Source organism: Cervus elaphus, chromosome 27 (assembly GCF_910594005.1).
Source record: "Cervus elaphus chromosome 27, mCerEla1.1, whole genome shotgun sequence".
NCBI lineage: Eukaryota > Metazoa > Chordata > Mammalia > Artiodactyla > Cervidae > Cervus > Cervus elaphus.
In genome coordinates this window covers 49,551,925-49,571,476 of record NC_057841.1, presented here as the reverse complement: position 1 = coordinate 49,571,476, position 19,552 = coordinate 49,551,925, and the positions used below count along the sequence as shown (strand labels likewise).

At 39.8% G+C, this 19,552-nt stretch overlaps 1 protein-coding gene across 1 annotated transcript; it reads left to right on the top strand.

Annotated features, from left to right (window-relative positions):
* Window positions 1-2,163: 2,163 nt before the first annotated feature.
* Window positions 2,164-17,439, top strand: IER3IP1 (immediate early response 3 interacting protein 1). Its single transcript, XM_043888870.1, has 3 exons — window positions 2,164-2,365; window positions 15,270-15,371; window positions 16,242-17,439. The coding sequence occupies exons 1-3, from the start codon at window positions 2,275-2,277 to the stop codon at window positions 16,295-16,297; spliced, it is 249 nt and encodes an 82-aa protein (XP_043744805.1). The 5' UTR covers window positions 2,164-2,274; the 3' UTR covers window positions 16,298-17,439.
* The last annotated feature ends 2,113 nt before the right edge of the window (window positions 17,440-19,552 follow it).

Genomic DNA, 19,552 nt, shown 5'->3' with positions numbered 1-19,552 from the left:
AGCTGCAACAACGGGTTTCCAAAATCCTTTCTGGGTCTAATGTGCTGCTTTTCCCTTTTTAAAGGGGAAACTGAGAAGTTCAGGAAATGAGTACTTTGCACGTGTGTGCTGTGTGCTGAGTCACTTCAGCTGTGTCCGACTCTGGCGGTCAGTGTGAGTGCTGATTGGGCCAGCTGTGTCTATTAGCTAAAATGATCAAAATTAGAATTCTTCCTTCATACAGAGATTGGGAGATAGAGGGCCTATCGTTCCTGGTGATTGCATTTTATTTTATTTCTCATTTAATTTTATTTTTTAAAGGTCAATTTCTTATTTTTTTACCTTCAGTTAGTTTTGGCTGCACTGGGTCCTCATTGCTGGGCACAGGCTTTCTCTTTCTTTTTCTCTTTCACTTTCACAATTGAAGTGAGCAGCGGCTACTCATCACTTCCGTGTGCCGCCTTCTCACTGGGATGGCTTCGCTTGCTGTGGAGAGCGGATTCTAGGCAGAGGAGCTCAGCAGTTGTGAAGTCCAGACTTAGCTCTTGCATGGCACATGGACTCTTCCCTGACCAGGGATCGACTGGTGTGCCCTACACTGGCAGGTGGATTCTTAACCACTGGACTACCAGGGAAGTCCTAGTGACTACATTTTAAAGGAGTGGCTTTCAGGTCCTTGAGTCAGACACCCTTGAACAGTAGGAGATACATATATATCTCAAAGGGATAGAGGAAGGACTCACAATCATAAATCCACTTTCATAAGTGCTCTAAGAAGGTGTGGTCAGGGGCCTATTTTCAGGTGTGGGCTAGAACAAACAGTACATTTTGCGGGGAGCCTTGAGCTTTCTCAGGCAGACACTTAAAGGGGGGGCTAGGGACTTCCGTGGTGGCTCTGCCTGCCAATGCAGGAGACGCGGGTTTGATCCCTAGGTTGAGAAGATCCCCTGAGGAAGGAAATGGCAACCACTCCAGTATTCTTGCCTGGGAAATCCCATGGACAGAGGAGCCTGGTAGGCTACAGTTCATGGGGTCACAAAAGAGTTGGACACAGCTTAGCAACTAAACAATAACAAGGGTCTTCCTAGGGATGAATTGAGCTGTTAGAAACTAAGTCTTTTAATATGTGGCTAGGGGATTGGATGAAATCATTTGTGTTGAGAATCTATAGTTTTTATAGGGCAAGGTTGAGTCTGATCAAGAGGAGAATGTTTCTCATCCAGTAATTTTAAGACCTGTTGTAAGGTCAGACCACCCAAGATGGCTGTTCTCTATCTCTCTGTAACCCCCTGCTCCACCAGGACCTGCTTCACCCACGCCCTACACTCACAACTGACCCAACCACACACTTACCCCAACCCCAGCCAGTGACTGTTCTTGTTGAAGGGACAGTGAAGGACATGCCCCTCTGCTGGTTTCCCTGGTAAGCCTGGTAACCAATCAGCCAAGGTGACAGCCGATTGCTCTGTAACTGGTAATCCCCCTATCCCCACCCACCAACCCCACCATTCCCCAGGAATGAAGATTGCTGCCATATCTTGCCCACCTTGGGGTGTCACTCCAGGGCCTTGCTTCTGACAATAAAATTCCTGCTCCTGCCCCCTCATCCATTAAATCATTATTTCTGTTGCAGACTCCTGCAACAGAGGAGTTTCCTTTGGTCTTGAACTCGGGCAAGCACAGGCCTTGGAGGCCTGTGGGGTGCAACTCAACCCATATTATTTCAGTTAAATTTTTATAAAAACTTTTATTTGCCTTTTTCATCTGTAAAATAGGAATTACCTATTAACATCTCATACAGCACTTGGGAGCATCTAGTACAGCGCTGTCCAAGGAAGTATTGGACAAGCCCCCATGTCATTATCAATAACCTCATTGCCACATTTAAAAAAAAATAGAAATAAACCATAAAAATGAATGTTTGCATTTTATTTACCTAGTATAATCAACACATTTCAACATGTAATCAATATTTTTAAACTATTGGGAGATTTTACGTTCTGTTTTCGTTCTGTGTATTTTACAACACCTCCGTTACGGCCAGGCACAATTCAAAAGTTCGGTAGTTACCCGCTAGCGCGGGTCTACACAGCTCAGCAGACGTGCCCTGCAGAGGTGAGCGTAGGGCGGGTCTTAGCCAGACGGGGCGGAGCTTCTCAGGGCGCGTTGGGGGGGCGGCGCTTCTCAGAGCGCGTTTTGGGCCTCGCCGGCTGCCGTAGGAAGCGCCGGACGTGGCGGCGCCACGTCCCCTGCCGCCTAGGGAGAGGAATCAGTTGGGCCTCCGGGTGCGTGGCCATGGCCTTTACGTTGTACTCGCTGCTGCAGGCGGCCCTTCTCTGCGTTAATGCCATCGCCGTGCTTCACGAGGAGCGCTTCCTTAAGAACAGTGAGTGGGGCGGCGGGCCGGACTGAGGGGGCGGCGGCGGAGCTCGGGGATCGCGGACCACCCGGGCAGGGACGGACGGGCGGCCAAGGGCTCGCCTCTTTTGGGGGCCTTTCCTTGGGTGGGGAAGCCGAGCCACTCTCGTCTCACAGGGGAGTGAAGATTGTTCCACAGACGCTCGCTGGGTGCCAGCCCTGAGGGGTCGGGAAGCGGAGATGGGGAGTAGAGCCGGCAACGCCCTTGCCTGCGACTAGTTTAGGTTAGGAATTTAGTACACGTTTCCAGGGCTGCTTTTAATTGTCAAAAATCTGAGGTGTGGGTTTTCAGTGAAAGAGGGAGGGGCGTGGCTCATTTTGGAGCGTGGGTAGTTTGAAGAAGGAACTGATGGAGAGTCATAGGGGTTCCTGGACTTTGGAGATAAGAGGAAAGGAAGCCTGTTGGGATTATCACAACATTCAGCCACACGCATTCCAAGAAAAGTTTATTCAGCACAGTTTACCGGGTGCCTGTGATGCGCCAGCCTAGAATCTGAGCGTACAGGGAAGACAGAAGTTATGCCTATCGGGATCTCGCAATCCAGGGAGCTCCATGCCACTTGGGCAGGCTGCTTTTTTTCTGTCTGAGGCACAGTTATGGCAGGATACTGCATGATGGTACATCATTTATCACAGCATGCGGAACATGTCAGTGTAGATCACTGAAACTCAAACCCATGAGCAAGATTGATTCGTTTCATTTATTCCTTTAGGAGAGATTTATTGAGCACAAATATGTGCCAGGCCCATGTAATAGGAGCTGAGGTTACAACAGTTATCTTACCCTTCTAATGGAAATTACTCTTAAGTAAAAACTGAAGAAGTACCAATAACAAGTATGCAGACTGTTAACAAAAGAGATGTGTTGGGACATACTAACTTGTGAGTCTTTGAAATCTTGGAGGAAATATGTCTAACCGGAAACGTGAACTGTATCAGTAAACATTAGGTGAAGGGTCAGGAAGTGAGGAGGAAAAAGCTGGTGTGAAAATTGGAAAGCAGGGCCCTAAGCAGGGCAGTGATGTGACCAGATCTGTGTTATTTGCAAGATCTTTCTGGTTACTTTATGGAGAACAGATCAGAAGTGTAGAAGAGTGGATGTGGAAAGCACCATTTCAAATAGGGCAAGTAGATATTGTGAGTATAATACACGTTAAATGGGTATAATAACAGTAATGATACCTAATGCTTAACACTGCCGTGTGCCAGGATCTGTATCCAGTGCTTTACACATGCTAACTTCTGTAACCCTTACAAGAAACCTGTGAGACAGGTACTGTTTTCATCCCTGCTTTACACTAAGTTGGAAATGAAGAAATGGTAGCTGGAAGGGAATACGGGGGATATGTTTTGTGGTGGTTTTATTTTTAGGTGTCAGCAGCAACAGTGAGAACTAGTCAGGTTCTTTTGTTAAGTCAGTGCCATGAAACATGTGGGGAGAAAGTGAACACTGAAGCAAATATACAAATATAAAAAAGACAGAAGAGATGTAAGGAGGTATTCATATGCAGCATGTGGACCTTGGTTGACTTCTACTTCACACATCAACTGTAAAAAATCATTTTGGGGGCATTTTGAAGATTCTAGTATGGACTAGATACTGGATGATATTAAGAATCACTGTACATCTTGTTAGTGTGATAAAGATGCATACTGAAATATTTAGGAGTGAAATATTATAGTACCAGTAATTTATTTTTAAAGAAATCAAGCAGAGAAAAAGATGAAGCACATAAGGCAAAAAAAAAAAAAAAAATCAATAATTTAAAAAATTATTTATCTATTTAATTTTGGCTATGCTCGGTCTTGGTTGCTGCGCGGGCTCTCTCTAGTTGTGGTGTGCAGGCTTCTCAGTGCAGTGGCTTCTGTTGCAAAGCGTGGGTCCTAGAGGTATGGGCTTCAATAGTTATGGCTCCCAGCCTCAAGAGCACAGGCGCAGTAGTTGTGGTGCCCGGGCTTACTTGCTCCATGGCATCTGGCTGCTTTCCAGATCAGGGATTGAGCCTGTGTCTCCTGCATTGGCAGACGGATTCTTAACCACTTGGGGCAAGTCCCCCAAGTCAACAATTACTACACAACACTGTCAATCAACTATACTCCAATATAAAATAAAATGTTTTAAAAATCATCAGTTATTAAATCTGAGTGATAAATATGTTTTAAAACTTGCATAATTAAAGATTAGAAAAAAGAATTGCTAACAGGAAGGAAATAGTAATGAGAGAAAAATAAAAGATACAAGAGAGAAATGAGGTAATTGATAGCTCAAGGATTCTGAGAAGGTGGGTGGAGATGGGACCTAAGGTACACATGGAGGAGATGGCATAACTGGGAGGTGGGATACTTTCTTTATTGAAAAAGGAGGAAAAGTTAGCTGGAGAAGCAGGAGGTTCCTAGATTTGGTGGCAGGAAGTTTTTCTCCATTCCTTACAACAAATAGGCCAATCACTGTGAGCAGGGTGAAAAGATGTAGCAGCAAGCATGACACAGCGTCTTTGTTCTCAGAGAGGTAAAACAGATAAATAATTATACAGATAGTTGAGTCTAGGATAAAGGCTTTGAAGGAAGAGAACTAGGTAAGACCCATGGGAATATGACCTCCTGGTTGAATCAGGACAGTGTTAGTTCCTAAGGAAATAGCATTTAAAGCTAAGTCCTAGAAAAGGAATGGGAATTAGTGTATTTTTGGTTACCTTTCAGACTTCTAAGTGGAGATGTCATGTAGGCATTTGTGTATACAGTTCTGGTGCCCAGAAGGGAGGTTTGGGGAGGATTTACACATGGGGATTTTTACTGTTGGCTGGTAATTTCAAACCGTTGGAATGAAGGCTATTTCTCAGAGAGGTTCAAGGATTGAGTCCTGAAATTATTTATTCCTCTCAGGGTTCTTGGTTGCAAGCAGCAGAAGCTGATTCTGGCTAATTAAGGAGAAGGAAATTTAATAAAAGGCTGTTGGACAATAGAACAATGGAGCAGAGTGGAGAATCCAAATATAGACACATATTTATATGGACACTTAATAAAGGTAACAGCAGAATGTGATAGGAAGGTCCTTCAATAAATGATTCTGGGTTAACTGGATATTCAAAAAGAAGTAAATGAATCTTGACCCTCTGCTTCATGCTAAACACAAAAGTCAATTGCAAGAACATTGTAGATCTAAGTGGGAAAGGTAAAAATAAAGTTGGAAGAAAACAATTTTTTTTTTCCTGAAAGGGCCATATTAAAAATATATAGCAGGCTTTTGTAGGCCAGGAGACAGAATTGAGGTTAAGTGGGAATTAGTCATTTATAAATGTAATAACATCATTCTTTTTTCCCTGGCTTTGAGATTTAATTGACATATAACATTGTGTAAGTGTAAGACATATTTGTGATGATTTGGTACACATATATATTGCAGAATGCTTACCACAGTAAGGTTGGTTAACACATCCTTCACCTTACATAATTATCATTTTGTTGTAGATACTGTTTCAGTGAGAACATTTTAAGATTTACTTTCAGAGCAGCTTTCAAGTAAACAGTGCAGTGTTGTTAACTATGGTCACCATGCTGTACAATAGATCCCCAAAATTTGCTCATCTAATAACTTGAGAGTACCTTTTGACCAGTATCTCCTGATTTCCCCCACCACTTCGCTCCTGGCAACCGCCATACTATTGTGTCTTTCTTTGAGTTGAGTGGTTTTAGATTCCACATATAAGTGAGATAGTACAGTAGTAGTCTTCCTCTGAGTTATTTCAGTTAGCATAATGTCTTCAGGGTTCATCTTTGTTGTCACACATGTCAAATTTTCCTTATTTGTGGCTGAATAATATTTCCTTGTAAATGTACACTACATTTTCTTTATTCATTCATTTGTCAGTGGACACAGATTGTTTTCATGTCTTGGCAATTGTGAATAGTGCTGCAATGAACATAGGAGTGCAAATATCTCTTCAAGATAATGATTTCATCTCTTTTGGATAAATACCCAGAAATGGGATTACTAAATCTGTTTCTGTTTTAAATTTTTTGAGGAATCTTCATCCTACTTTCCGTAGCAGCTGTACAAATTTACATTCCTGTGGACAGTGCACAAAGGTTCCCTTTTTTGTACATCCTTGCCAGCATTTATTGTCTCTTGGTTTTTTTTAATAGCCATTCTAACAAGTGTGAGGTGATATTTCATTGTGGCTTTGACTTGCATGTCTCTGATGAATAGTGATGTTGAGTACATTTTCATGTACTTGTTGGCCATTTTTATGTCTTTGGAAAAATATCTATTCAAGTCCTCTGCCCACTTTTAACCAGATTATTTGGAAATACAATTATTAATGGAGAGCACTTCCAAAATGTTGGTATGAGAACCTCCACTGGAACCTCTTTTCTATGAAACCACTATAACTAGTGAATATTATTTAAAAAACAAACATTCAGAGTCACCGGGAATTGTCATAAGAGTATACAACATACAGAGAAACTTTTTTTTTCTGCCAAGAAAATCTACTAAAGCTCAGTAAGAGCAGTGAGACTCTCTTCCTTTTGAGCCACATCCAGTTCTCCCCCCTCCCCCACTTGGGGGGGGAAGGAAATAATAAAGATTACAGTGAAAATTAATGAAATACAGAGCAGAAAAACAATAAAGAGAATTAACAAAACTAAAGCTAGTTCTCTCAGAAGATCAACAAAATTGGCAAACATTTACCTCCACTGAGAAAAAAAGAAGACCTCAAATTACTAAAGTCAGTGATGAAAGGAGACATCACTTAGAGAATGAAAAGGATTTTAAGGGAATGGTGTGAACAACTGTATGCCAACAAATTAGATGACTTAGATGAAATGGACAAATTTCTAGAAAGATCACAAACCATTGAACTGACTGATTAGACCTATAACATGTAAAGAGATTGAGTTAGTATTTTAAAAACTTTGAACGAAGGAAAACCCAGGCTTCATTGCTGGATTCTGCCAAACATTTAAAGAAAACTTAATACCAAAATAGAGAGGAGAGAGGACATCCCAACTCATGCCTTGAGGCCAGTATTAACCTGGTATGAAAACCAGTCACAGCACAAGAAAAGAAACTCTAGACCAGTATCTCTGATGAACAGAAACACAAAAATTCTCTGCAGAACACTGGCAAACTAAACCAGGTGGGATTTACCCCAGGAGGGCAGGGTTGATTTAACCTTTTAAAATGTTTAATTCGTCATATTAGTAAAATTAAAATCACATGATTATAATAGATGCAGAAAAAAATTTGACAAAACTCCATACCCTTTCATGATAAAACATTCAAGAAACTAGGAATAGGAAAGAACTTTCTCAGTTTGATAAAGAACATCTATGAAAACCCGCCAGTGAAGGTTGTGTGAGCCTAAATAACAGAGAAGTTCCTAAAGGAGGTAGATCTTAAACAGTAAATCAGGAGACTCCCCTGGTGGTCCAGTGGCTAAGATGCCATGCTCCCAATGCAGGGGGCCTGGGTTCAGTCCCTGCTCTAAAGATCTCATGTGCTGCAACCAAGACCCAATGCAGCTGAATAAGCAAATATTAAAAAACAAAAACAAAAAACCAGTAAGTCAGATTTGCATCAATGTACAGAGAAATGAGGGCTTCTCTGGTGGCTTAGCGGTAAAGAATCTGCCTGTAGTACAGGAGACACGGGTTCAATCCCTGGGTCAGAAAATCCCCCTGGAGAAGGAAATGGCAACCCACTCCAGTAGTCTTGCCTGGGTAATCCCATGGACAGAGCAGTCTGTGAGGTTACAATGTATGGGGTTTCAAGAGTCAGACATGGCTCAGCAACTAATCCACCACCACAGAGAAATGAACAAGGTATTCCATAGGCCTTCCATATGATAGACATAGATGAGCATGGCAGTTTATAAAACATTGAAGAAACTCTATAGATACATGTTTCTATTTATATATTACTGAAAAGCATTTGTTTAATTTTGTCAAGGATTAAATGGAAATTATTGTGTTGAATTGGAAATTATATTGAACCAAGAGAGATTAGTCTAAGTATACTAGGTCTTTCACTTTAGCAGTGCTCTTTTTGATCAAGGCAATTTTTTCAAACTTATATTAGTAGAGTTCTTTGTGTGGTTTATTAGGTACTTTTACATTTATGATAGTGCTGCAAACTTGGTGACACAAAATAAAGCACATTCATTTTTCTTCATAGAAATGGAAACTGATCTCAAAGAAGCTGATGTTTGCCAGTGTCTTCAAAACTGTAGTTAATACATTTTCTTCAAAATGTATCTAGCTGAGGATTGTTGACTGAACCTGGATGGATTGCCCTTTTGTGTGTGATTTTTTGAAGTCTGGGCAGGGGAAGAACATTATGTGGTGTTTACAATTAGTAACTTTTTCTATTTAAGTTCATTCCTGAGATTGGCAGCAATAGCTGCTGGCTGGTCTTATCATTTGTTTTCTGCTGGGCCCTCCAGCTATGGACAAGAAAGCTGCAGGGTTCAGTCTTTATCCTTAAAAAAAAAAGCAAAACTCTTTAAAGCTTTGGCCAGGTTCCTTAGAAAAACAACTGACACTCTTAAGTAGCAGTTGGAGAGAAAACTATTTGTTACAGTAAAAGGTAATCCCTGGCAGATGCTCTTTCGCTGGTCAACTTTGTATTTGTCTGTGGAATATCCAGACAAATGTCTTCCTCACTCTCCCCCAAAATTCTGTTTTCTTTTTCATTCTAGACTAGAATACCATTCTATTCATAAGAATAGAGAAGCTAACATTAGCTGATAATTTACTATTTTTAAAAAATTACTTAAGTGCTGATGCTTAAATCATGGTATTCTCTACATTGTAGAGTTTTATCCTATTTTGTTGACGAGCAAGCAGTTGGAAGATACATTTTTTTCTGGGATCACTCCTCATTATGTGCACAATCCACAAAGTACTTAAAGAAGTTCTTTTTTACTATTTAAGAGACTGTGGCCCTGAATGGAAAGGATTGATAGTTTTAGCAACGATAAATTTCTAAAAAGCAGGTAAAGGAAATGAAACCAGCAACCGTCTAAAGGCAGTTGTAAAGCAATTTAAATATTCAGAGTGACTTGTGGTTGAAGCCCCTCCACTTCTGGAACCTGTCCCTGCCCGCAGTTTGTTCATGCTCTGAATTCCAGAGGGATTTCTCCAATAGAGGAGTAGCTTTACAGGTTTTCTTTTTAAATGTCATTTTTTCTTTTTTTTCAAAGCAGTGTATGTGTGTGGTTTTTAAGGTCAAAAAAGCCCTTCAACCTATAAAGAAAAATGGAAGCCTCCTGCTCCATCTCTCAACCTCCTCCGCAATTATTTTCAACTCTTTCAAGTTTTAAGTCATTGACCTACTATTGTGAAAGGGTTTAGCACAGTTGTACCATCAGTGGCACACTCATTCTTGTGTAAGCACAAATACACGTACTTCCCTTCTCCATCTCTCACGTCTCCAGCCAATTATTGGTAATAGCAGTATTCCATATTTAATATGACCATGCATGTTACAGCTGAACAGTAAAAAAAAAAATCATAATTTTATTCTTCTAGTTGATTTGTGGTTCGGTGTAGAATTCTAAATTGGAACCACTTTTTTCTAGTTTTGAGGACATTATTCCATTTAATTTTCTCATTTCCTGTATTGATGTTAAGTCTAATGCCATTCTGATTCCTGACTCTTAGTAGGTAGAAACCCTTTAGGGTATTCTCTTATCTTTGCATGCACAGTCGCTTCAGTCATTTCTGACTCTTTGCGACCCTATGTTCTGTAGCCCACCAGGCTCCTCTGTTCATGGGATTCTCCAGGCAAGAATACTGGAGTGGGTTGCTGTGCCCTCCTCCAGGGGATCTTCCCAACCCGGGAGGTGAACCCCCGTCTCTTACATCTCCTGCATTGGCAGGAGGGTTCTTTACCACTAGCATTACCTGGGAAGCCCTTTTATCTTTAGAGGTCTGAAATTTTACAATAATGTGGCAGTCTGTGGGTCTCCTTTTCATTCATTGGGCTGTACCCTGATTGGGCCCATTTGTCCTAAAGGCTCATGTCCCTCAGTTCTGGGATATCATCTCTTAATATGTGTTTGATAATTCTTTTAAAAACTTTCACTGGAGTGTAGTTGATTTACAGCGTCTGTGTTAGTTTCGGGGGTACAGCAAAGTGAATCAGTTATATCCTTTCTTTTTTTTAGATTCCTTTCCCATATAGGCCATTACAGAGTGTTGAGTAGAGTTCCCTGTGCTATACAGCAGGTTCTTATTATCTTTTTTTTTTAATATAGTAGTGTGTATATGTTAATCCTAATATTTCCCAGATTATCCCTCCCCCATCCCTTGGTAATGATAAATTTATTTTGTACATCCATGACTGTATTTCTGCTTTGTAAATAAGTTCATTTGTATCCCCCCCCCTTTTTTGACTCCACATATAAGTGATATCTTAATGATATGTCTTTCTGACTTCACTCAGTATAACAGACAGTCTCTAGGTCCATCCTTGTTGCTGCAAATGGCATTATTTTGTTCTTTTTTATGGCTGAATAGTATTCCATTTTATATATTCACCGTGTCATCTTTATCCATTCCTTTCTTGATGGACATTTATGTTGCTTCCATCTCCTGGCTATTGAACATTGAGGTGCTTGTATCTTTTTGAATTATGTTTTTCTCTGGGTATATGCCTAGAAGTGGGATTGCTGGATCATATGGTAATTCTATTTTTAGTTTTTAAGAAACCCCCATACTGTTCTCCATAGTGGCCTAGTGACTCTATTGGTTTACATTCCCACCAATAGTGTAAGAGGGTCCCCTTTTCTTCACACCCTCTCCAGCGTTTATTGTTTGTAGATTTTTTGATGATGGCCATTCTGACCAGTGTCAGTTAATCCCTTTTTGTAGTTTTGACTTCATTTTCTCTGATAATTAGTGATGTTGAATATCTTTCCATGTGCTTTTGGCCACCTCATTAGATAATTTTTTCCTGTTTTTCCTTTGCTTTCTGGAACTCCAGTTATTGTGACATGTTGATACTCCTTTTTTAACTTTTTTCTTGTCTTGTAGGTGTCTTAGTGTGTCAGCCTCTTTTGAACTTTTTATGCTGATAGAGCAAGAACAAGTGCTCCTTTTTTACATTCTCTTTTTCATGGCATCTTGTTCTCTGAGTTTTGTAGCTACAATAGTTTTTCTCTAAGGATGTTCATTTCCTTAAAAAATTAACTTCTTGCATTCTCTCTTCCTCAGAGCCTTCTTTTCTGGCTTTGCTCTATCCTACCATGTTCAGAATCATTCCCTCTTGACTGTCAGTTCATTCTAAAGAGTAAACCCTGAGAGGCTCTTTGGAAGCTCTGTGTATATGGTTGGGATTTACTCACCAGTGGGCATCCCAGTTAAATTCGCCGTTTCATTAAAGCCCCCTGTATGTCACTAACTGAAGTCTTCCTGGGCAGCTGGTCAATTTCCAGAGTAATTGTGCAACTTCCTGTCTGCAGAATGCAAGTATTCTTATGTTCCAGACTTAACGTGATACACCAGCAGGGAAAGCGGGCAGGAGTCTGCCGCTTATGTGTGTAGACTTTAATTCAGTCCACCTTCCCTATGTGTCCCCAGGTCTGGAGCTTCCCTGCTTCAGTCTGCACTGAGAGTAAACCTGTCTCCTGAGGGGGTAAGAGAGAGCCACTGTTCCCATCAGTTCAGTCTAGGGAAGGGGAGAAGGGGATGAGCGGCGCTATCTGCTCCTGTGGGGACTTGCAGTTAGTCCTCCTGTGTTTCCAAAACTGCGGCACCCTCACTGGCATTGTGAAGTTTCTCTCGTTTTCAGGATCCTCAGCACGGTTCGCCTCCGTTTTTTGTTGTGTGCTCCCCAGAGGTGTAGGCTTCCGTTTTCTCTGCTAAGTCAGTTATTGTTCCGTCTGTCTGTTGTTGTTGTTTGGATTAACTTCTCTTGCCTGGGGACTTCTTTCTTATTACTCTTGTAAGCTCAGTGGGAAGAGGATTCACTTGCCAGTGCAGGAGACACAGAAGATGCGGGTTGGATGCCTGGGTCGGGAGAGTCCCCTGGAGTAGGAAATGGCAACCCACTCCAGTATTCTTGCCTAGAAAATTCCACGGACAGAGGAGCTACAGTCCATGGGGTCGCCAAGAGTTGGACATACACTAATGTCATTATTAGTAGATTTCGGGAGAAGTGTAAGTTAAAAGCGTGTGTCCATTGATAGGGTTCAGGACATGCTACCCCCAAGTAAGTCACTGTGGTGTTGGACATCGTAAGCTGAAGGAGTTAGAGAAAACACCAGAAGCAGAGCGATCATCCCACCCTCCCCCCTCCATGCCCCTTCTTTCCTGAAAGCAGGAGATAAGTTTCTCATGTGAAAGGTGTCCTCCCCATACCAGAAGGAAGGAGACATTCTTACCCCAGAGGCAGGGAACTGAACGCCAGACAGACTGTATTACTTTATTACATTACCCGTAGCCCAAACCCCTTTTCTTGTTAGTTCTTCACAAATTTATTCTCTTGTCTAAAAGGTAGAAAAGTTTCCTGTTCTGCACACGTTTTCAGGTCTTCATTTTCTCGTGAAGACTCCCAGGTACATGTAAAACCTTAATAAACTTTGTATGCTTTTCTCCTGTCAATGTCTTTGTCAGTTTAATTTTCAGACATAACCAAGGACCCTAAGTGGGTCAAGGAAACATTCTTCCTTACAGTAACCGTTATGTTTAACTGAAACCAGGCTGCTTTCTTATGATGCAGAGTTGTTAAGTAGGTTTATATGAGTAAGACTAAACTGGTTTGGAAAATAATACACCTGTGGTGGTGGCCATTTTGTGTTTTATGTCTTTTCAAGACACTATTATTAAATAATTTTCACCACATTATAAGTAGTTAAAGGCTGGTACTACACCTTTGAACTTAGATGACAAAAAGAGAATTGCCATTTAGTGGAGAATGCTGATTTTGAGCTACCTAGAAAAGCGAGACCAGATATGTGGGAGAAAGAAATTATAGTAGAACTTGTTATATAGTAAAAGTAAATGTTGGAGAAACAGCATAAATATATTCACTTGCCAGAGATCCAGAAGTAGGAAGCAAGCAAAATGCAGGTTTGAGATTGTTTTTAACTTGGAGAGATGTGTGCATTTAATATTGGAGGATTTCTTCCTCCCTTCCTCCAAGCTACAACTGAAATGATTGGTTTGTGTTACGTTTTGTGTCTTAAAAATAAAGAAACATGGTTCTTTGGAAGTTTTATCTACGATGCTAGGGTTTACCATACCTTTCTTTATCCAAAGTTAACTCGGTTTGCTATAAATTAATCCCACAAATGTATATTAAGTACTTGCTCTGGGGTGGGGGACAAGGGAAAGGTAAAGAAAGACTAAATTTAGTTCCAGGAATTTATAATATGACTTACAATCAGTAGTTACTGTTTGGGTAAGACAAGGTTTATTATGACATAGAGGGGAATTAGGAAAGACCTTGACTTTAAAGTCAGACAGACCTGGATTCAGAAGCTGCCTTTAACATGTACAGCAGTTAGTGGGAATTGAGTGTGAATAGCAATACTTGGAGGGTTGTGGTTGATACAGGTCTAGCACGTTAATTTAAGGAGCTTCTGACTTCACTCAGTAGACGATGGAAATCATCACACATTGTGAGTTAGAAAGATCTGGCCCTTTAAGGGAGAAAGAGGTTGAGATGAAATTGCAGAGGCTTCTATTGAGAGTCTGGCCAAAGATGGTAGAGGCTGTGATATTAACCACTGTGATGGAGGTTGAGCTCTGGGAGCTCGAAACGAGTAACACTCTGTGGACTAGGAAGGCTGTGAGCGCAGGTGAGCTAGGCCTTGAAGGGTGAGCGGGAGTCAAAACATACCTACTCTATTGTGAACCTGAATTTTATATTAGTTTTATACCATAGCATATCTCAGTGTTGATGTGACAAAAAAAGCAACCATTATTTAACCTTTATTTCAACCAAGTAAAAGTTGATTAAGCAATATGAAATCTTGTTACCTGATACTTGGTTCTTTGATGTATAAAATAAAAACAACTACTCCATCTTCAGGTTAAAGGGTTAGCGTGTCAGGAATTAATTAAGCCCTGTAGTCATAGGAGATTAAAAAAATACCTAGTCATATGAGATATGAAAAGTGGACCTGAAATAAGGACAAGAGAAGGACATTGCAGAAATGAGGGTGTGTGAGCCTCTAGAAGAATGTGTAAGGCAATTAAAAAAAAAAAAGAACAAATAAAGGTAAAGAAGTAATGATTTATATTATCAGCAAAATGACAGAAGGAGATAAAAGACCCATTTACTGAAAATAAGTGGAATTAGAGTTAGATAGTAGGCTAAATTCCTCACTTCAAAATTGAGAAATGAAGAAGACTGGTCACGTTAAAAAGATATACCTCTGTTGGCATGCTATGAAGGCCTATCCAAGCTGTGAACAGGTTTGTATTAACATTTCACCAGGTGAACACATGGTGAAACTTAGATGCAACACCTTTATACTAATAATTACAGTGGGTTTTATGAATTCTGAGTTGAACCAATTTATTATTCAATTTGACAATATGCTTTGGTTTTCAGTTCTGACCTGAAAAATGTTTTGTTTAAAAAAGGAGAAAGAAAAGAGTTAGGTTGTCACAGCAGTCATCTTTACTGAATTCAGTGCCATGGAATAATTTACTAGGCTGTAGTTTATTTTATAAAATTAAAAGGGAAATTAAATGTGCTGCTTATCAAAAGTAAAAAATACACTCTAAAATTTTTAAATCATATGACTATATTTTATGTCTTTAACAGAGACTCAAAGTTATGTTTTAGAAGGTGACTAATGAGGGAGCAAGGCAAGTGCATAATAAATTTTAACACAGCTAATCATCTTTATATTATGCAGTTGGCTGGGGAACAGACCAGGGAATTGGAGGATTCGGAGAAGAGCCAGGAATTAAATCTCAGCTAATGAACCTTATTCGATCTGTAAGAACCGTGATGAGAGGTAAGAAGCAAAACTAGTAGAATACGCTTTCATTTTAATTTTGTGGTTTAAGTAGCAAAACTTCCAAGCAAAACTGTCACTTTTGTAGTGGGAACTTTTTTCTACTTGACTTGGCTTTACTGCTTAAAAAGTTACTGGTTTCTTTCCTCGCTTGCCTTTTCTTTCTGTTTAAGCCAGCTGATGCAGATGGAATGTTCAGTGATGTGATGTTTCTTTGCTACCTGTATGTCACCTCTCGGGGTTGAAAGACAATAGTGTTCTTGCCTTTTAGAAATTCTTTTTGCTTCTAAGTAGAAAAATTAGCTAGAGTCCTTTAAGACTTTCAAGAGAAAAATACAGGCCCCATGTCTGTTATTTTACTAGAAAATATTTTTGAACAACTCAGGAGTTCAAAACCTTTTCTTTAAAACTATTAAAATTAGGGTCTCTTGCTATTTCTACCTCTGTCTCTCTGTTAGCTGCTTTCATCACAGCTTTGGGTAGGATGATAAATAAGTTCATTCTTCATTTAGTGATGAAGCTACAGAATCTTCTTTGCACTGTGTTTCTAATGTCAGATGTCGCTGCCAACCATGTGGGTCTACTTCTGCCTGGGTCCAGTTTGCTTGTGTTCCCAGGGCTGCTCCAGCACTATCCCCAGATTACTTTGTATTGATCTAGTTGTGCCAGTGTGACCCTTACCTCAGTCACACAAGCCCTCCTTCAGATAAGTTTTGGATTTTATGATCCAATGCATGTTTGAATGTTGCTATGTGATAAGGATTTGCAATGTGATTCTGATGACATACTGTATTTCTACCTTCCTGATGCTAGTAACTATGACTTAGTTTTTTCCTGATTTAATAATTAAATTTGTTTTTTTCTTTGCAGTGCCATTGATAATAGTAAACTCAATTGCAATTGTATTACTTTTACTATTTGGGTGAAGATCAGTGGGGGAAATGGAGACTCCGAAGAAGAGCTGTCAGCAGAAGTTATTACTTCAGTCTTTATTGAAGTATACATATCTTAGCTGGCTGTCCTTGGACTTGACAAAAATGTAAACCTGACAATAAAACCAGAGTCTCTATTTATCTGATTATTTAAAATGTTGCACTTACAGTTTTATTGTAAAAAGATCAGATCATCAGAGGCCATAACTATCGAGGATTGGAATACATTTGATTGCTGACTGCTGATAAAAGTTCATGCTATGGAAAAAGATTGTTAAAAGGGTGCAGGAATGTCACTTCTGTGTTTTTAGAGATTTCTCTCTTTGACTTCTCAGGGATGAATTTTTTTTCAAAGTTCTTGTAACTTAGTTATGATGTGAGAACGATTATCCTCCTAGATAAAATTTAAAGGATTTTTAAAATATAAAATATTAGGTAATTTGGATTGTTTTATCTTGAACTCGTTGGTTAAGTATTTTGTCTGTATACTGTCTCAGCTATGAAAAATTCAAATACATAGTAACTATTGAGGAGCAATACTCTGATTTCTGGGAGAGTTCTAATTTTGTTAAGTCGGATAGTCACATGTTGATTGTGTTTTTGTTTTAAGTTTCATTTTAAGTTGGATTCATGCATTTGTTATTTTATTAATTGGCCTGAATGATGAGACCAGATCAGTATCTACATATTTCCAAAGGTTAAAGAAAAATCTGTATAGAAAAGTCTATGCCCTTTGTAACAATGATGACTTATTTTAAAAAATCAGCATAAATAGTATCCTGCAAGAGCAATCCTAAACAATCACCATTAAACCATACTATGTAAGAAGACTTTATTGTGAAGCATTTACCTCCTCAAATTATCACGTTTCTTGGAGTAGCACATTAAGGGGTGTGATTGGTGATTCTTTGTCAGTCACTAGAGCATTCATGGTGGATAAATTGTCTTTTGTTTTGTTTTTATGCCTTAGACCATCCCATATTTGTTTACCCCATAATACTGTTTTATGCAGAAAGATTAAGACAATGTAAATGGTTTTTCTGGAAATTATTAGTTAATAATGCTTTAAAAGGGGTGGAATGGCATCTGTGTTTAAAAGAGAACATTTGTAAATAAAATTCAACTTCCAAGTCAAACACTTGTTTTTGTACCTTAGTATATACCTGTCAGTGTTAATCTTATTTTGTGTGTAATACCCACTCTGTATGTTCTTTGCTCTAAAATCATTGAGCACAGATTTAATGAGTTTTTTTTTTCTTCAGTGAATCAGTAGCATTGCTGACATATATCAGGACAACTCATGAACAATTCTGATTCTGTGACTTATGGGCAGATATTTAGATGCCTGTTGGCCATGCCTGAGCTGGAGATGGAAGATCTCTGAGCAGGGGGGCCTTACAGCTGAACCAAAGAAGTTTATGAGGGATCCTTAGTTGATTAGTTGGCTAATGGGAGTAACTAACATATTTTGCACTTTAAGGCAGTTTAAGAATCTGATGCATGAATTTGAGTTTAAGCTGTTGAACAGGTTCAAAAGAATTAATTAATTGAGGGCACTCCTGTTTCTCCACAGGCAATGAGCCATATAGAATTTTAAAGAGAAAGAAGAGACCTTGGCCTGATAGCATTTTAATGAAGACGTTACAACACTTTTATACTCATTTAATGTTGAGATACTGTCCAAGTTCACCTTTCAGTGGAGAGCAGTCACAGCAGGGCAGGATCAGAGTATTCTGTAGCAAAGTGGTTCTGAGCGAAGTGCAACATGGGCATCAAAGTATTTCCTCTATAAGAGTTTCCCTGGTGGTCCAGTGCTTAAGAATCTGCCTTCCAATGCAAGGGACACAGGTTTGATCCCAGGTAAGGTTGCATCCTACATGCCATGGAGTAACTAAGTCTATGTGCCACAGCGACTAAGCCTGTGCTCTAGACTCCACATGCTGAAATTACAGAAGCCTGCTGGCCTAGAACCTGTTCTCCACAACAAGAGAAGCTACTGCAAAAAGAAACCAGCACACCAAAACTAGGGAATAGTCCCCACTCTCTGCAACTAGAGAAAGCCTGCTCACAGCAACGAAGACCCACCACAGCCAAATAAGAAGTCTTAAAAAGATGAAAGAAAAAAAAAGTTTTCTCCCTAAAGGCCTCTTACACAGTTCTAGCTCTACTGTGCCTGAAAAGAGGTCTGTAAACTTTCACAGGTTAACCCTGGTTTCCCCAGGAAAGCTGTGACTCAGTAACGATAGCGTCTTGTTTTAGTAGACAGTAACTTAAGTGCCTACCTGCCTGCCAACCTCTTCCCACTTAGCCATTCTTAGAATTAACAATTTGTGATTATTTTGGACTCCGAATACCTGTAGCGTTAGTGGTCTTGTGTTCTGACCCTGTGTCTATATGCCTATGACCTGGGATGAAGGATCTTGACTGTAGTCTGTTCATACTCAAATTCATAGCCTATTCCTTAATCAAGTGGTTTTCAAACTTCGATTGTTAACAGCAGAACTGGATTTTCAAAAGAATAATAATTTAGAAGTGTAATCCTCTAGTGTCTCCTCTAGTATTCTAAACAGATGGCAGACTTCCCTGGTGGTCCTGTAGTTAAGAATCTGCCTTGCAATGCAGGGGATGCAGGTTTGATCCTTGGCCGGGGAACTGAGATCCTGCAGGCTTTCAGGGCACCTAAGCCCATGCACCACAGTGAAGAGCCCACGGGCTGTACCGAACACCCAGCACAGCCAGAAATAAACAGATGGGAGCAGGTCCATTTTTGTATATCAGTTGAAGCAGGAATGGGACCCATAGGCCCACTGTTCAGTGTCCACTCTTAACAAGCTTCCTAACCCACTTCTATCAAACCCTAAGCTTTCAAAACTACGGTTATAAAGTATTTAAAAAAAAAAAAATCCTTGTTTATGTAGAGTAGGCATGGTAATCTGTGCCCTGTAGATATTTGTAATCACTTGTGTGTATATATGTGTGTACTCATGAAGTGACCCGAGACAAGGCAATATATTAGAGTAAAATAGGAGGCAGGGTATTGCTAGTATGCCAGCCACAACTATTTATCATATGGCTTAAATGAACTTCCTAAGACCTCAGTTGTTTTGGTTGCTTCATCTGTAAAATTGGTCAATAATTGTTTCAGACCAGATGTCTGTTCCAGATTTCATATATATATATATAGAGAGAGAGAGAGTCATCTTTACCAGGTCACTAACCTTTGATCCTAGATCAAAAAGATGTTCTGAA